Source organism: Lontra canadensis, unplaced genomic scaffold (assembly GCF_010015895.1).
Source record: "Lontra canadensis isolate GAN:19392208 unplaced genomic scaffold, GSC_riverotter_1.0 scaffold42, whole genome shotgun sequence".
Taxonomy (NCBI): Eukaryota; Metazoa; Chordata; class Mammalia; order Carnivora; family Mustelidae; genus Lontra; species Lontra canadensis.
This window is the reverse complement of record NW_022631036.1, coordinates 5,402,236-5,422,222: the sequence shown is the minus strand read 5'-3', so window position 1 is coordinate 5,422,222 and position 19,987 is coordinate 5,402,236. Positions and strand designations below refer to the sequence as shown.

Below are 19,987 nucleotides of genomic sequence, written 5' to 3'. Positions count from 1 at the left end.
TTCCCATCATTTATGATATTATTGTGATATTTTAGTTCTAAATATATTATAAACCTTAATTTAATAATGTGATTACTTTTGTTTCAAATCAAGGATTGACAGACTTTTCCTTAAAGGGCTAGAGTGTAAATACGTTTAGGCTTATGAGCTATAGGACTGTTGTTACCACCATGCACTCACCTCTTCTACTGTAGCATGAAAGTAGCCATAGACAGTATGAACAAGTGTGGAAGGCTATATTCCAATTAATCTTTATTTACAAAAAAACAGTTGACTGTTCTCCAAGCTATAGTTTGCTAACCATTGTTTGTATGGCTGTTTATTATGGAATTAAAAGAAAAAAAAAACATAGTCTTTTATCTTTAACTACTTATTTCCTGGATCTGATCCTCCTCATTTTATTTTTTCCCAGCTTTACTGAGATATAATTGGTATACAAAAAAACTGCACATATATGTAGTTTGCTAATTTTGGACATAGTATACCTTGTGTTACCATCACCACAACCCAGGTAATAAACACCCATCACTTTCAAAAGTTTCTTTGTGTGAGCATGTTTGCGTGAGTATGTGCACATGTGTTTGAGTGTATGTGTTTAGAGCCCAGAAATGAACTTACTCACATGTGTCAACTGATCTTTGTAAAGAATACATTATAAGAAGATAGTCTCTTCAATAAATGGTGTTGAGAAAACTGGATATCCACATCCCGAAGAATGAAAATTGAACCCTTGTCTATCACCATACATAATGAACTCAAAATGGATTAAAGATTTAAATGTAAGGTCTGAAACCATAAAATTCCTAGAGGAAACATAGAAGGAAAGACTCTATTTCTTTTTATAGATTCTGGTATCCACTGATAAACTTTCCCTTTATTAGGAAGAGTATGCTTTGGCATATTTTGTGGTACAGTTTTGCTAACTACTAATTCTCTAGCTTTTATTGTTCAGAAAAATATAGTTGATGCTAATTTTTAAAGTATGTTTTCACTGGGTATAAAATTATAAACTGACAGTGTTTTAAAGAATTTTGAAGATTTAGAGATGTTTTTCCATTGTCTTCCAGCCCACACTGTTTCTAATGACAAGGTAACTGCCACACATATCATCAGAATATCATTTTTTATTTTGTCTGCTTCGAAAATTTTCTCTGTCTGGTTTTCTGCAGTTCGATTAGCGTGTACCTAGGTGTGGTTTTCCCTTTATTTTTCTTGCTTTCTGTACCATGATATGCTTGGATCTGTGGGTTTGAAGAATTTTTTTTTTGTCCTATTCTCATTCTCTTTTTTAAACTTCAATCACATCCATTTTAGACCATTTTATATCATCCCCCCAAGTTCTTAATCTTTTTTCTTTAGTCTTCATTTCTCTTTCTATCAGATTGTATCAACTTTTTAAATTTGTCTTCAATTTCACTGACCCCTCTGACTTTTCCAGTATGCTGTTAAGCCCATCCAGGTAATTTTTTCATTTCAATTATTGTGCAGTTTTAGTTGCAGAATTTGCATTTAGTTCTTTATTAGAGGGTTTTTTCTTCCTCTGCTGAAATTTCTTATTCATTTGCTCATAAATACAGCATTTATCTTTAAATCTTAGAACATATTTTCCTTGAATACTTCGAAATTATTAGTAATGGCTAGTTTTTGCTATACCCAATATTTAGGCTACCTCAGAGCTCCTTTTTAATAGACCACTGTTATTCTTAACTCAGAGTAACATTTTCCTATTTTCTTTACATGTCAATAATTTTTATTGTTTATTGAGCATTACAGTAATAAATTGTAATTGTTATTACTACACTATTAGTGATAAATATAACATTACATATTATATAACATTAAATATTACAGATAACTGGACTATGTTCTCTTCCTCGGAAGACTGTTGTTTTTATTCTACTGGGCAATTCAGTTACCTGCCAACCACCTGATACTTTTGTATGCTAGCTTTTTATATTTTATTGGGGTGAGATAGTGGAGAACCTAGAGTGTTTCCCAAGTTAGAACTTCTAACTTGGTGGGATTTGACTTCTAAATCCTGCCTGCCCAGGAATCCTATCAGGGCTTGGTGTTCAGCTTTGTCAGGGAGTATCTAGACGAGGCCCTTCTCAAGCATGACCCTTATTTCCTAAGGCTTAATCCTTCTGATATCTCACCAGGATGTCTGGAATTTTAAGGAGGTGTATATTATTTTGCTGAAATACTAGCTTCCTCTGGCACTGCTTGAATTCAACTATCACTTTTCTACTCTGAACCCAAATAGAAAATGCTAAGCCTCATATAGTTTCACCTTGCCTCTGTAGCCCAATCCTCAGGTAAAGACTATAGTAAACAGTAAAAAGGCTGATCCTACTCATTTTTACCAGGTCACTTTCAAGAGTTTAGCAAAGCTAAATCACAATGCTCAATGACTTAAAAGATGTGTTATATATATACAAGGCAATATCAATCTTCTATAAAACAGATTAAAATGTCACCTTTGCAACAACATGGACGGACCTAGAGGGGATAGAGCTAAATGAAATACGTTAGAGAAAGACAAATACCATATGATTTCCCTTATATGTAGAATTTAAGAAACAAAACAAACAAAAAGGGATAAACAAAAAAACAGACTCTTAAATATGCAGAACAAACTGGCGGTTGCCAGAGAAGAGGTGGGCAGGGGGATGAGTGAAATATGTTAAGAATGCAATAATTGTGATGAGCAATGAGAAATGAACAGAATTGTTGAATCATTAACTATACACCTGCAACTAATATAACACTATATACTAATTATCCTTCATCTTACAAAGTAGGAATTTTTAAAGACATGGGTTGTATAGTGTGTGTATTTTAAAGAGATGGTTACTATAAGGCTAAGTATATGATACTGCTTAAATTAGAAATGAAAGAAAATTAGTATAAAGAACTGATAAATATTCTAAAACATATAAACAGAGTCAAAAAGTGGCCCAAAACTTTAAAGTCTAATTTAAATAATGTGTTTAATTTAACCTGGATAAAAATTCATATATGAACTTTAAACTTTAAAAATTTTTCTTCTCCTATGGTTTCCTTCAGTCCTTCTTTCCTTCCTTCCTTCCACAAGTGTTCATTAGTAGTATACACTGTTCTAGGAACTCCTCCAGGTGCTGGGGGGGAGGACTTCTATTTATACTTTTGCTTCTCTTCTCCCATCTCTTAAAATTTCACTTTATATTTGTATTCTCCATTGCTGCCTTTTGGGAAGGTTTCTCAACCAGATATTCCAGCTAACCTAATTATTCTTTGACTGTGTCTATTCTGGATATTTGGGCTAGTCATTTACTTATTTATTTTAGCAATTACATTTTTTATATCCATTATCACCAAGTAGTTTTTCTTCACTGCTAGTTTTCTTCCTTCTATTTCTTATGTCATCCCTGTTTTCTCTGAAGATGTTGTTTTGTGGTATTTAGCATTTTTTCTTACACTTATTTGTGGCATTTAGCATTGTTTCTTATTACTCTCATCATTGCAAAATGGATTATTTTGTTTTCTTTCTTTCATAATAATTTTGGCTTTGATTGTGCATATATTTTTTTTTCCACAGAAGTCCCCTAACTACCTTGTCCGATATCGCCTATAAGTGTGAAATAGCCTAGTTGCTTGTTTGTGCGCCTCCTGGGAGAGGGGAAGGGTGCTTCAGGACAGAGAGATTCTGCTTTCAGCATCAGTCCCATCCTGATCCTCCTCAGGGAATTTCTCTCCCCAGTATACCCAGTTTCCAATACCTCAATTCCAGATACTGTCTCTGGGGAGTCCTCTGTTGGAAAGGTCTGGGGAGGGAAAGAGGAAAAAGAAAAGAAGAAATGCAGAAGCCAGCCATCTTGGCTGACTTCACCATTCTACACTGTCTACTCCTGCCAGGCTCCAGTTCTCTTTCTCAATTTCCCCTCTAGTGTTTCAAGTGAGAGTCTGCTTTTTTGCCCTATGATAATGTCAGGTAATAATCCATCTAAAATAATATACGAAGGAAGAAAAAAATAACACCGTCTCCCCCTAAAATACAAAGTCTTCTCTCAGATTAGCTCCAAAATGTCACTGGCTTCTACTCCAGCTTGATTGTCTCATCACTCATCTGTCTCTTGACCGGAGCTCAGGTGTGTATTGATTACTGACAATATTTCCACAATCAGTCATCCTTCCTCCCCCACTTCTTTGGGTGGTATTGTCATTGTTATGTTACCAAGATAGAAAGCAGTAAGAGTTTGCTTACCTATGGCTAAATCCGAAAATCCAACTATGTTAAACTTGTTATGATCATACTCTTTTGCTTTTAAAACACTGTTGCACTGATTAACTTAATTGGCACTCCTAAAATTATGTTTTATGGGAAGCAGGTATTCCGTTCTACAGATAAAGGAGCCATGACCACAAAGAGTTCCATGGCCTACACACAGTTGAACTATTAGACATTGTTAACATCTGTCAGGCAATGAAGAACTATCTTTATATAGTTACCAAGAAGGAAAGACAGCCACACTCACAATATATTATCCAGAAAGCTTCATGCAGACCATGAGACTTTATTTTCTTTGCTCCTTGCTATAATCTGATACAGTGATTTCTGACACAGTATGGCATTTATGATTATGGCAGGCTGTCTGCATGGACTGCCTGCATGGATCCCATAACAAAATACCACAACGTAGATGGCTTACACAACCAGCCATTTATTTTCTCACAGTTCTGGTGGATGGTAGTCTAAGATTAAGGCAACAGCATAGCCAGTTTCTGGTGACTGCTCTCTTCCTAACTTATAGATGGCCATCTTCTCAGTGTGTTTGCACATGGCATGAAACAGCAAGGGAGCAAGGTCTCTGGTATCTCTTCTTATGCAGGTACTATAATACCATTATGAGGACTCTACCCTCATGACCTCATCTAAACCTACTGATTTCCCAAAGTCCTCATCTCCAAATACTATCACACTGGGGCAGTGTATATATATATGGGGGAAGGGGAGATGCAACATATGAATTTTTGAGGGAAACAATTCAGTCTACAGCTCAAGTCACCCCTAGTTTGGGTCTTATATCCCACTTCTAATTGCATGTAGATGTTTACCTCTTTCTTTTCTGATTCCAAGATGTGATCAACTTACTCTCTCTAGGTCTGTCTCTGCTACACTTTCCTTCTTTTACCCAAGGCCAAATTTTCTGACTTTGATGTTTAACTCTTTCAAAACTACTTTAATTTTACTAAATTAAGCTAATTTCCATTCTTATCAAATTCTTTACACCCTAAAGAAACAAAACAAAACAAAACAAACAAATTTAGCTTGAACTTTCTCTCTCTGGTCTACTAGACCAGATAGTGTGTTATAGTGAATAATGATATGTGTCATTCAGAAATTAGGGCATCAGATGAGAAGCACAGCATTCTTAGTTTGTCTACATTTTAAACTATCTATGATAAATGAAATGTAAGTGCATGAAATCTATCTTAAATTGCTCTTTTACATTGCCATGCTTTATTTTTGGGTCCAACAATAGGCTTTTGATGACCACATTGCTTTGAATCTTTCATTGGAGGAATTACATGATTTTATAATGAAGAAAATGAATAATGAGAAAATTTAATAAGCATCAAACTTCTACATCAAATACAGTAAAAATTTTAATTGAAGTTTTTCCTTAAGTATAATGTGAAACATAGACTACTCGTGAAGTGTTTACTAGAGGAAAAAAATAAAATTATCTAAAATATTGTGTAAATTAGATCCTAGACTAATTTTGGTACAATTTTTGCTTACTGATGGCATTGACTTCCTTAATTAGTATTCACATTTTTATTTCTACTTTTTCAGATTCATCATAGACTCACCTACATTTTATCTAGCTTAATTATTAAAAAATTCCCTTAGCACCACTAATAAAAGAGTCACTGAGGTGTGTCAAGAAGAGCTTGAATTTACAATTAGAAAACATACATTTTATTTTTGGCTTCCTGAGCCTTTGTCAGCCAAATCTGTGAAAGGAGGGTGATACCACTGCTTTCACACAATTCGCAGGATTGTTTGAGATGAAAAAGATATAAGTGGAATCAATTTACACACTGTAGAATGCTACACATTAAGAGTTGTTAGAATATATGATGCATTTTCTGCTCTTTAAAAACATAGCTAAATCTCATAATCTGGCAGAAACATTGGGATCTACTAGTTTATCTATTATGATAAATAAAACTTTAATAAATTTAATAAAATTCTGCCCTGAAAAATAATTGATTTTACATGCAAGTTTTTTGCCTTTTAGAGTTATTACAGGAATTTTTTTTAAAGATTTATTTATTTATTTAAGAGAGAAATATATAGAGAGAGACAAAGGGTGAGCACATGTTGATGCAGGGGGAGGAGTGGTGCGGGAAGGAGGAGAGAAATTTCAAGTAGACTAGCACCAAGGAACCAGAGGTGGGGTTCGGTCTCATGACCCTGGGATCATGACCTGAGCCAAAACCAAGTTGGACACTTAACTGACTAAGTAGGTGCCCCAGCTTATCATAGGAAATTGTACTAGATATTTTTCCAATTTCATTTGCTCTTACTTCTGATGGTTGTTAATGATTTATCCATAATCTTATATTGTTCATTTTTAGATATTCATAAGAAATTAAGTATCTGGCTGAATAAAACAAACATATGCATTGCCAGAGAATAAAATATGTTTTCATTTGGATGGTATATAATTCAATCTGACATTAGGAAACAAGAATAAAATATTTTAATATTTTAATTTGGAGTCAAATCTGATTTGGTTGTTATTTCCTTCTCTTCATTCTCTAAAACTAAGCAAAGCTAGAGTCATCTGACAGTATTTTCTCCTGTCTCAGGCAACATTATAGCTCCCAGTCAACTTGAATTTCTTTGTGTTCACTGAGCGATAACATGTACTCCCTTTCACAAAACTGTCTCATCTTTGCCTTATTTGTTCTCTAGAATCAAATTTTAGTTCTGTGTCTGATCTGCTGTTGCTGAACATGGATAAAGTAGTAGTAATATGTAAATCTAAATATTGTAATATATCAAAAGGAAAACTATGCATAATCCTAGTACAAATATTTCCAAACTAGAGGTAAAAATAACAATCACAGACAAATTTTTGCTTGGTAAAACCCTATTTACCATGTTTATTGAAAGATATTAAATTGAAGGATTTCTTTAAATATTGCCATAGATAAATCAGTTAGTTAACTTTATATGTAGGCTCTTAAAAATATATATATACTCCTTGTGGCAGAAAATGCTGGTATTTGTGGCAGAGAGACCCTAAACTGACTTCCAGCGATTCCTACCTCTGGTTTTCATGTCTTTGTGTGTAATTCTTTCCTAATGAAAGTGGGAAGAAACTGATGGAATGTCACTTCAGTAATTATGCTACAATATAAGGATTCCATCTTAGCTGACCTGAGCTAGAGATTCTTCTTGCTGGCCTGATAATGTAGACATCCATGATGGGAAGCCCACATGACCGAGAACTACGAGTGATCTCTAGGACATGCAGGTATTTTCTAGGACATGAAAGTGGCCCCAGCCAACAATGAGTAAAATACTTGGGTCCTCTATCATGCAACCATAAGGAAATTAATTCTTTCAATAACCTTAATAAGTTTGGACATGATTCAACTTCCTGTCTGAAGGTGAGCCTCAGAACATTCAGCCAACACTTTGATCACAGCCTTGTGAGACCCAGAACAGAGGATCTAGCTAAGCCATGTCCAGACTCCTGGCACAGAAATTGTGAGATTATAAATGTGTGCTGTTTCAAGATGCTCAGTTTGTAGTAATGGGTTAGTCAGCAGTAAGTAACACAGTACTCTCAATTCCATTGCTCATCAATAGAATATCTTATGAAGTCTCTGATTACACATATTATTCTTGTCTTTCAAATTATTCTAAGACCCTATGGTCATGGTTCCTGAAAAGTTGCCTATCAGTAATGGTGTTAAATGTTACAGTGATGAAACCCAGATTTTTCCTGAAAATCTCCATTTAATTTCATTGCAATATTTTCAATTAAGGCAATTTAAAATATGTATGGGCAAGTGTGATATAACCTTAGAATAATATCTGTACCCCATAGCTTTTATTGCAGATACACCAATAGGACTGAGTTGTCTCCAACAAAACGCAAGCAGAAAAGGTATCTAAAAAGTACTACTTTTTAAAGAAGTTTCCTTAAAAAGAGGTAACTCACTGAAATATAGAGGTAAAGCTGGGACTTCAGTAGCCATAAGGGCTATAAGGTATGCCATCTATTGATGATGACTGAGAAGTAAGATGGAAGAAAGCTGAATCCCTGAAGATTTTGTGGAAGAGACATTATGTTAGTTTCTGAAATGAAACTTCAAGGTTTAAACTGAGTGTAATAATTTTCTATCTTGCTCAAATCATGGTTAGTTGGAGTTTTACTGATACTTTCAGATACTTGAACAGTAATAACATACATAATTTGTGAATTATAACATACTATTACAATCTACACATCTCTAGTTGGCTGAGGGGCAAGGTCCAAAATGACCCTAGTAAAGGCATACACAAGGGTCACCATAATCTAGTAGAAGAATACACAAAGGGCTAGTATTTGAGAATAAAGTCGTATGTGAACAAAAGCAGAAAGTTTTGAAAATACGTAATGATTTGGTGGCAGGCATCATGATCTAATTTGACTAGAGTTTGGAGTAATTGGTAGGATTGAAGGAGAGATGATTCTATATATTCTATTTGGGATATTAATGAGTGGTTTGAAAACTCACGACAATGAATTTATATGGCACCTATAGGCCATGAAGATCAACATTTTCCATTAAGAGTAAGACACACTTTGCAGGAAAATAAAGTCCCACAGTATGGAAGAAAGTATGGACAGTATGGACTGAAAGGAAAAGAGGAGGAATATTCAGATATCAGATAAAATGTTACTATAATATCCCAGATAAGAGAATATAAGGCTTTACAAGTACAGTAGGGGTAAAAATAAAATGAAAGCTTCAAAATACCAAACAGATATAAAACTGATAAGACTTAGAAACATATATGATGGTGAAAGATTTCTGGGAGAGAGTATTTATTGTTCTATTTTCAGTATCCTCCCTGGTACCCGGCAATAGTTGTTACACAGTAAATAATTGTTAAATATTTTCCAGATTGCAAAACTTTCATCAGTAAGGAGATAATACATACAAGTTGTTTTACATTCAATTATATTTTGTAGTTATGCAATAAAAATTCTTACACAGTATATATCCACTGTTACCTGTTAACGAAGACAACATTCCTTTAGTAAGTTTCATTTAAAAGAATCTAAAATTGTCTCCATTGATCAAATTCTTAAACGGTTTATAAGTCTAAATTTTATATAACTGTGTATATATACTTCCTGGAACTTATAAATACTCTCCATAGAAAAATGCAATAAATGGTGTTTGGGTAACTACCATTGTTCACAAAGCTTACTTAAACCATAAAACAAACAAAGTTATGCTTATCTTTACCATAACAATATTAGCAAATAAAAGAAATGAAAATACACCATATTTTGTGGTATTATAGTTACTATTTTCTAACACAGACACTGCGCTACAAGCTAGGCTATTCACTTCCCAAAGTATCTTTGCTTGCCTTCTTTTTCCTTTATACAAAAATATTCTCACACCCTGACTTCTCAGTAAACACAACCTCACTCACCTATCTCCATACTCCCACACACATCACACACACACATGCTATAACTGAGAAAAGAGGTGTGAATTTTTTAGCTTTCCTGGGAGATAAAGTAAATATAAATGTGAGGGCTGCCACTGACTTTTAGTTCAATTCTGTACATTTTGACGCACAGTGAGATCAAGTTCACTTTTGGGTAACAGTATAACATTCATGACTAGTGGAAAAGTGATCTTGAATTTGGTAAAACATTTATAATAATAAAAAATAAAATTTTCTTAATTTGGCTGTCAGGAAGTAAACAGAATTGTCTTCAAAGATCTGTTTTGTGGATAAAGAATATATGTCATCTTGAATATATCTTATTACTTAGTTCCCTTCAGTATAGCTTTAAAGGGTTTTGAATTGCAGGAAATTCATAGGATTACTAACTGCGATATGTTTTTAATAGAAGAAATGTGTTTTTGAAGTTTCTTCCAGACCTCTGATTCTATGGAATCATTGATTTCTTCACACAATAAACCCTTGAACAACAGAGATTCGAACTTCATGGGTCTACTTACACATGGAGGTTTCTGTTTTTTGTTTTTTTTTAATTTTTTGTTTTTATTTTACAGCACAGTACTATACATGTATTTTCTCTTATGATTTTCTTAATAACATTTTCTTTTCTCTAGCTTACCTTATTATAAAAATATGGTTTATAAAACATCTCTAGCTTACTTTATTGTAGAAATAAGATATATAATACATATAATACGCAAAATATGTATTAAGACTATGTCATCAGTAAGCCTTCTGGTCAACAGTAGGCTATTAGTAAAGTTTTGAGGGAGTTAAAAGCTATATGAAAATTTTTGACTATCTGGGGTGTTGATGCTCCAAACTCCTGTATTGTTCAAGGGTCAAATGTATATTTTCCTAGATTATACAATACTTGGAACACAATTATTTTCTCTTTTCTTCAAAACTATATTAGATTATATGTGGAAATATTGAAAAAATGAGGCTGATATGAAGACAGAAAAATACACACTAGAAACAAATCAATTCATGGGGCTCTTTCCTCTCCCTTTGTGGGGCAACCCCTAACAGGTTTATTCCTTTCTGGAGCTATCAAAATCTACTTACTACACCCCATGGATCTTGAATGGAAATTAGCTAGTCTTCTAGTTCAGAAAATAGGATTTGGGTCACATAACAGAGAACAAATAAAAATCTTACAGAGGCAGCATGACCTAAACTAGACTAAAGTTAGAAAACAATGTCAGGAATAACAAAGAAATTAGAATGAATATAAGTCCCAAAAGTTTGAAGGAAGGGATGTAGTTAATTTTATGGAGTATTTTTGTTTTGGGCGTTAATAAAAAAAAAAAAAAAAAAGAAAAGAAAAGGTCAACCGTTTCTACCATAAGTAGAAAACAACAAGTAGTATGGTCCTAGGGACTTCCGTTTTTGTTTGACTAGTTCACTTTAAGAATCAAAGTAGAAATCTTTAAGTCCAACTGAATGCTGAAAAAAGGGATTGCAAAATCAAGAGGTGGTAAGATCCAGCAGAGGGGACATCTTCATATTGGTTCGTCCATTACATTTTATCTACCTACTATCACATTTCAAGAAGCCAAAACATCTCAAGGTGATTCATGTTTAGAAAATTTTCTTACAAGTAAGAACTTGTGAATAAAAATATATATTACTAATGAACAAGTTTTAATTAAATCTGAAACACTTTAATCATAATATTTACAACTGCTTTTCAGATAATATACAATGTCCAGTTTCTTCTTTTACTAGCATGAACACTCCAGCTATTAAAATTAACTTTACCAGAACAAAATAATCCTGAAAAGGAATAAAAGGAATATATCCTTTTAATGTATGTCTAAACCCCAGCTCAAAAATCACACAAATTTACTTTAGTATATAGATTATAAAATAATTTATATAATTACCTAAGATTTAATACAGACTTAATATTTCTTTTAATACACTCTTATATAATGATATCAAAACATATTGATTGATACTTCTTTCTAATTTATTATATGCCAGATACAACTTTATTGCTTTTCCTTTGAATATTTGTTAACCAAAGGTAAGCCAAGGACAAAATTGAGTTCCACCACACATACAGAGGTAGTAAATAAATAGGAAGAAGAAAAATACCCTTTCTACTGTTAAGAAAACCAAAGCAGGTATTGGTTAACAAGCACTTTTAGACTTGCAGAAGAAAATATGTATTAATATTTGCAATTTGATCTAAAAAAGCTGGTTAAGATTTGTCACTTTATTAAACACTCAAAATAACCAACCTCTTCACCAACTCTTCAATTCACATAAACTTCTAATTTCATAGGCACATAAACTGCAACTGCTAAAATAAATTTGCCTCTGAAAGAAATGAATAGCTCTAACTATAGCAGACACATTACTCATAGTATGTTCCATGGATTTGCAAAACACTTTCTTATATTGACTTAGCCTAAGATCCCTTCATCAAAAATATATACAAGGTGAAATATTTAGAATCTTACCTGTAACAAGAAAGCTGCATCTCCCAGCTCCAGCTTCATTTATGATGCTACAATTATAAACCCCATAGTTCTCATTGGAAAGACTCTTCACTGGGTATTCTGTGTACTCTTGAGAGTCAAACTGACCCGTCCGTAATAATTTATTGCCTAAGCGCCACTCATAGGTCAGTACCCGTATTGGATAGGCTCTCAGAACCCGGCAGCTCATAGTAATACTTCGATCTTGTCCTTGCCGGATCTCTAGGAACGCTGGCTCCACAGCAGGAGGATCTGTAGAAGACACGTTAAAACAGATGAAACACGTGGTTTGCAATAAGCCAGGAACTATTATTATTGTGAGAAGCTATTTTTAAGAGCACATCTAGCAACAGGGAAGGAGTCAGAGGTGGGTGGAGAACAAACCAGGAACTTCAGTTTGGGATGAGAAATGGGAAACATCATTTACGGACTGTGGGCAGTGAATGAAATCCATTGCTTTGAAAAAGCATTTGCAGGTGAAAGTAGCAGAGTTTATTTTTCCTTTCTAGCTACTTCCCAGAACAAAATATCATGACTATGTTGGGTTTATATTGTCATCAACCAGTTGATGTTCTTGCTGTAAAACACAGAATCTTCAAACTAGCATAAGACTTGGAAACAGATAAAGCCATGGGTTCAAGTTGGTGAATTCTAATTATTCTTAGTTTGGCTTCCGAGTATCTGTTATTTAACAGAATAGGTAGCACAAATACATAATTTATTTTCTAAATTATTTTGTCTGAACTGCTTTGACTTAAAGTCATAATATTCATGTGTCTTAAGCAAACTCTGCAAATTATACCACAGGTGGACATGGTTTCTAACTTACTGCAATGATTCACTTACATGTTTTAATTGTGATTGTTTTCCGTATAATAAAAACTTGCTACATCAGGTACCTAACTTTTTTGTATTTGACAGAAAGAGTTCTATAAAGTGTTACATACTTCTCTCATTATGTAGAATATGCAAAATATAATCCTTTTCTTAATGACTCCCAGTAGTTAAGTAACAATTACTTCCTTGACACTAATGTTGAGGTTCATTTAATCAAATAAGATAGGAAACTACTCAGGATTGCACTGCATAGCACAATTGCATCCTTGACTAGATGTGTATGACATCTCCTTGAGTTGTGCAGTATAAAAACCATACAACTCTACTTGGCATCCCTTCCATCAAGATGCTAAAAGGTTTTAGGACAGCCACACCAAATGTGCCCTCCAATATTCTTTACATGTTATCCCATCTACTTTCTATACTATTGCTGTTCTTTCTCATTGTCTATCTGTTGACTGGCCCTTCTTGCTTCTTTCAATAAAAATGTTTAAACTATCTTACTAAACTTCATTTTACTCATAAATTCAATTTTTGAGCTCTTCCTTTGTAAGCATTAAGAATTTTTAAAAAATAAATGAGAAAAAAAATTTCTGTCTGCATGTAATTTATGAGGCATGTAATATGCCTAATACAAGAGGCAGATATTTAAATTGCTGATTTACAAAACTGAAAGACAAAAAACAATTCTCGGGTAGAAAGTAAAGAAGTGAGTAATACTATGAGGACTGACCATGCAAGGCATCTCAATGAATGTGCTACTTGAGCTTTACCTTCCAGCATATATAGGAAATGGTTAGGTGGGTAAGCAATAAGAGAGAACATCCCAGGTAAGGAGATTAATATGCTCAAAGGTAAAAAGAAGATAGAGAGGAGGGGGCGTTCAGAGAAGTATAAATTAATTAGCATAGCTGGTACACAAAAGGTGCATGAGAGCTCAGGAAGAAATAAAGATGGGAAGAAAGAGACTCTATTCAAGGATTCTTGAATGTCACATCATGGAGTATAGGTTTTATTCTGTTGGTATTGACAATCATTAATTTTTTCTATTGTATCTCATAATCCCCTTCATTTTATTTCATCCATCCCCTACCCCTTTTTCTGTTACCTCTCTGTTTCCCGCATCCATGAGAATTTTTTTTCTGTTTTGTCTGTTTTGTCAGATTCCACATGTAAATGAAATCATATGGTATTTGTCTTTGACTTATTTCACTTAATGTAATACCCTCTAAGTCCATCTAATTTTTTTTTTTAATGAAGGCTTTATTAACTAAACCAATCTTTTAGAAAGAATATTGTGGCAGATAGGAGGAGTACAGACCGCAAAGGGAAGAGTCTGGTCACAGAGAAATTGAGAACATCATTGTTAAGAGACTGAACTAAGGCAATGTCAGTGAAACCACAAATGACATTTTAGATAGTGAGGTAAATAATGTTGTCAGTGATGAAGATGGGAAAAGAAGGAGAGGTAGTTTAGGGTACAGTGGACGGGTTGAACTTGTGCACCTGCTAGTCACACAGTAGGGATACCTAGTTGGCAAGTGTTTCTTCATTTACAAATATATAGGGTATTTTTTATTATCTCTTCTTTCTGATTTTTTAATTTAATCGTGGTTAGAGAAGAAAATAGACCATATGCATTCAATCATCTGAAATTTGTTGAAACATGATTTATAGTCCAATATATAATTGATTTTTGTTCTATGTATGCTTGCAAAGAAGGAATAGTCTGAGATTTAGGGATATGATGTGGTGTTGGGTCAAGTCTGACAAATGAGTTGTCCAAATCATCTATGCAGTTGTTGGGTTTTTACCCCGCTTATTCTACTTGAATTAATGTAGAAGAATGGTGGTTAAACACTGCCAAAAGGGTAGTAGTTTAAAAAAAATTCTTATAGTTATGTCTTCTTTTTGATTTACATATTTTGAGGTTACACTAGTAAGTACAGAGAAATTTAAAATTTCTTTATTTTATTGGTAAATTGAAGTTTTTATCATTTTGCAATTTATTATTTAAAACTCGATTTTTTCTGAATTAATATAGTAACCCTGACATTCACTTAGTAGTTGCATGTTATGTCTTTTCCAACCTTTAAAGTTCTACTATCCTTATACTTTACAAGCATCTCTTTTAAACAGCATGTGGTTATAACCTATTTTTTTCAAGAAAGTCTGGAAATCTTTTTATTTTACTGAGAGCATTTAATACTTTATTTACATTTACTATGACTATTGATATATTTGAGTAGAAATGTACCTTCCTGTTTTGTACTTTTTATTTTGTTTTGTGATCTTTTTTCTTTGTCTTCTTTCAGATTTATGGATTGAATGATTATTCCAACTCTTTTCCTGCTACTAATTTTAATTCTCTTTTCTTCTCTTAAAACCTATTGGGCATGACTATAATGTTATACCTGCACAATTTTTTAGAATTGTCCAGATATATGCTGACTCATTTCCCTTTAAATCCTTCTTTCACTACAGACCATACAAATCCACGATCACTTTTCAAATATTATCTAAAGTACATCATTTAGAATTATCTTTAGTGACCTTTCTGATCTTGATTTTCTGAAAATATATATTTTAACCTTATTCTTAAAAGATGCTTTCCTTGTACATAGGATTAGAGGTTGGCAGTTATTTTCTTTCAGTATGTTAGGACACCATTCTACCATCTTTAGATGGCCATTACTGCTGTAGGGAAGTAAACTCAAATTTTCATACTTTGAAGTCACTGTGCTTTTTTTCTACAGCTACTTTCAAATGTTTTTACCTTTGATGTTCTACAGCTTCAATATAATATTTTTAAGTAGAGATTTCTTTGTACTTAACAGTTTGTGATGCTGGATTTTAAGACCTGTTGATTTAAGTATGATGTCTTTCATCTAAGAAATTTCTGGAAAATCTCACCGTTAACTCTTAAATAATACCTGTGCTCTTTTCTTTCTATCCTCACTTGAGCATCTTTTCCATTCTCTCTTATATGCCACTTATACTCTCTTCCAACTTTTCCATTTCTTGCTTTTCCTGTATTGCATTATGAATAAATTCTTCTGAGCATGCTAAACCCATCCACTGTGTTTTTAATTACAAGAACAAAGTTTTCATTTATAAGTATTCTGTATAGTTCTTTTGTATACCTGGCATGCCATTACTTTCATACTTTCTCATTACCTGCGAACACAGTAAGGTTTATCTCTTATTTCTTTAAACAAAGTGATTGTTTTATACTGTCATATATTTCCAATTATGATTTTAAGGATGTTTTTCTGTTGGCCTTCTCTCAGGGTAATTTGTCTCTGTGGATTCCTGGTTAATTTTGATTATGTGCTATTTGTTGGTCTTTAAAAATACTTATGTTCTGGGTGCCTGGGTGGCTCAGTGGGTTAAAGACTCTGCCTTCAGCTCAGGTCATGAACTCAGGTTCCTGGGATGGAGCCCCACATAGGGCCTCTGCTCGGCAGGGAGCCTGCTTCCTCCTCTCTCTCTGCCTGCCTCTCTGCCTACTTGTGATCTCTCTCTGTCAGAGAAATAAATAAAATCTTTAAAAAAAATATTTATGTTCTTTAAAAATATATTTTTAAAAATAAACTCTTTAATTTTAAGATGATTTTGTTTTTCCTCTAGAGAGATTTGTATCTATAGGCAGCTACTGACATCAATATCTAGGATCACATTAATCTAAATTCCTGGCTTAAGGTTTTACTTTAACCATCCAGGTGATATGAATTTGAGTTAAAAATCCAGGTAAGAGGCAGTTGGTGATTATAATGTAAAGTATGTATTCCCACATCATCCCTACTCTGCTCACTTCAAAGACAAATTTCTTAGAAGTAGGAATGTGTAGACTGGGTTTATTTCTACTTTACTCTTCTCCTATGGATGCAGTCTTTTGAGTTCCCACTTCTAAGGGTAGAATTTTCCCCCAGGAAATACTATGGGTTTGGAATTTTGTACCCCTTAGCCAGAAATGCCATCACAACTGATGCTCAAATTCACCCTTGTCAGCAAATGCTCTCAGGGCAAAATCAGCCTCATTGTCCAGCTTTCTTATAAATTTGACACCGTATTATTAAAATAAACATTTTAATGCTTTTTTAAAATTTTTCTATTTTTTATTTTTTATAAACATATATTTTTATCCCCAGGGGTACAGGTCTGTGAATCGCCAGATTTACACACTTCACAGCACTCATCATAGCACATACCCTCCCCAATGTCCATAACCCCACTCCCCTCTCCCAACCCCCTTTCCCCCAGCAACCCTCAGTTTGTTTTGTGTGATTAAGTCACTTATGGTTTCTCTCCCTCCCAATCCCATCTTATTTCATTTATTTTTCTCCTAGCCCCTTAACCCTCCATATTGCATCCCCACTTCCTCATATCAGGGAGATCATATGATAGTTGTCTTTCTCCAATTGACTTATTTCGCTAAGCATGATACCCTCTAGTTCCATCCATGTCGTCGCAAATGACAAGATTTCATTTCTTTTGATGGCTGCATAGTATTCCATTGTGTATATATACCACATCTTCTTTATCCATTCATCTGTTGATGGACATCTAGGTTCTTTCCATAGTTTGGCTATTGTAGACATGGCTGCTATAAACATTCGGGTGCACGTGCCCCTTCGGATCACTATGTTTCTATCTTTAGGGTAAATACCCAATAGTGCGATTGCTGGGTCATAGGGTAGCTCTATTTTCAACATTTTGAGGAACCTCCATGCTGTTTTCCAGAGTGGTTGCACCAGCTTGCATTCCCACCAACAGTGTAGGAGGGTTCCCCTTTCTCCGCATCCTCGCCAGCATCTGTCATTTCCTGACTTGTTAATTTTAGCCATTCTGACTGGTGTGAGGTGATATCTCATTGTGGTTTTGATTTGTATTTCCCTGATGCCGAGTGATATGGAGCACTTTTTCATGTGTCTGTTGGTCATCTGGATGTCTTCTTAGCAGAAATGTCTGTTCATGTCTTCTGCCCATTTCTTGATTGGATTATTTGTTCTTTGGGTGTTGAGTTTGCTAAGTTCTTTATAGATTTTGGACACTAGCCCTTTATCTGATATGTCGTTTGCAAATATCTTCTCCCATTCTGTCAGTTGTCTTTTGGTCTTGTTAACTCTTTCCTTTGCTGTGCAAAAGCTTTTGATCTTGATGAAATCTCAATAGTTCATTTTTGCCCTTGCTTCCCTTGCCTTTGGCGATGTTCCTAGGAAGATGTTGCTGAGGCTGAGGTCGAAGAGGTTGCTGCTTGTGTTCTCCTCAAGGATTTTGATGGATTCCTTTCTCACATTGAGGTCCTTCATCTATTTTGAGTCTATTTTCGTGTGTGGTGTAAGGAAATGGTCCAATTTCATTTTTCTGCATGTGGCCGTCCAATTTTCCCAAAACCATTTATTGAAGAGGCTGTCTTTTTTCCATTGGACATTCTTTCCTGCTTTGTCGAAGATTAGTTGACCATAGAGTTGAGGGTCTATTTCTGGGCTCTCTATTCTGTTCCATTGATCTATGTGTCTGTTTTTGTGCCAGTACCATGCTGTCTTGATGATGACAGGTTTGTAGTAGAGCTTGAAGTCCAGAATTGTGATGCCACCAACTTTGGCTTTCTTTTTCAATATTCCTTTGGCTATTCGAGGTCTTTTCTGGTTCCACATAAATTTTAGGATTATTTGTTCCATTTCTTTGAAAAAAATGGATGGTATTTTGATAGGGATTGCATTAAATGTGCAGATTGCTTTAGGTAGCATAGACATTTTCACAATATTTATTCTTCCAATCCAGGAGCATGGAACATTTTTCCATTTCTTTGTGTCTTCCTCAATTTCTTTCATGAGGACTTTATAGTTTTCTGAGTATAGATTCTTAGCCTCTTTGGTTAGGTTTATTCCATTTTAATGCTTTTAATAGTATTTTTAGTAACTTCCTAGTACCTTTGGTTGTTTACATTGGAAAGGTGATGTAGAATATTTTGTCTAATATATGTCCAGAATCACGCTTGTCTGATAACCAAGTGGAAATACAGATATAAAGTTCAAAATGGAGGCCTGATATGGTTTTGTTAAGATAGCTCAGAGCTAGTATAAACAAAGACACGTAAAATACCAAATTTGGATTTACTCCTGAATATAGTCAATTATGGGGTTAGAGGAAAATAAAAGCTACTACAGGAGAATCAATATAAATAAGCAGAGAGATATGTGGATCCAGAGTTTTATTACAAAATTAAAAGATTTGAATGCTTTAAAGAAATGAAGTAATAAAATGTGCCAAATGTTAACAATACACAATTTTAGATTGAAAAAAATATATGTATAGACAAGTTTAATATCATAAATGATTATAGCAAAAGTATTTTCTATTTAGTATATACAATGTGTGTTGTAGATTTTTGGCATATGAAGGGATGGCTGAATAGTAGAGATCAGGAATGATACCTCTTTGTTCAATAATATTGTCTATGATCAGAAAAGAAACTTACCTATTAACTCTATCTTCAAAATATATCAGGAGTTTATACATTTCTCTCAGTCTCCACTGCCACTATTAACTCTCACAAGGACTACTTTGAATGTCCTGCAATAGCCTTCTACCAGGCCAATGTGCTTCTTTTTTTGACCTCCTATTTCTCAGATACTGGCCACATATTCTCTTACAAGAGAAATCACCTCTTGTTATTCTCCTGTTTAGAACACTTTATTGACTCACCTCTGCTTGTTAATCAGGCCTACAAGGTCCTGCATGTTCTGGCTCTGGCCATATTCTCAACCATTCTTATCTTAATTATTCTGTTTCAGAAACACAGGCTTTCTTCCTATTTCTGTATGAGAAGCCCTTTCTGGATTCTAGACCTTCTTCCCCAAATGTTCTTTCCTTCACTTTTCCATGGCTGCATTATTCTCATTGT

The 19,987-nt window shown here is 34.1% G+C and overlaps 1 protein-coding gene across 3 annotated transcripts in view; it reads right to left on the bottom strand.

The window, feature by feature from the left end:
• Positions 1-19,987, bottom strand: part of MDGA2 (MAM domain containing glycosylphosphatidylinositol anchor 2) — an 845,317-nt gene that overhangs the window by 122,347 nt on the left and 702,983 nt on the right. For all 3 annotated transcript variants that reach the window (XR_004384228.1, XR_004384229.1, XM_032871192.1), the window contains exon 9: positions 12,223-12,492. Coding sequence is in view for 1 of the 3 variants with exons in the window: in XM_032871192.1 (XP_032727083.1) it covers positions 12,223-12,492 (270 nt within the window). In the remaining 2 variants the exon portion in view is untranslated. The remainder of the gene's footprint in view (positions 1-12,222; positions 12,493-19,987) is intronic.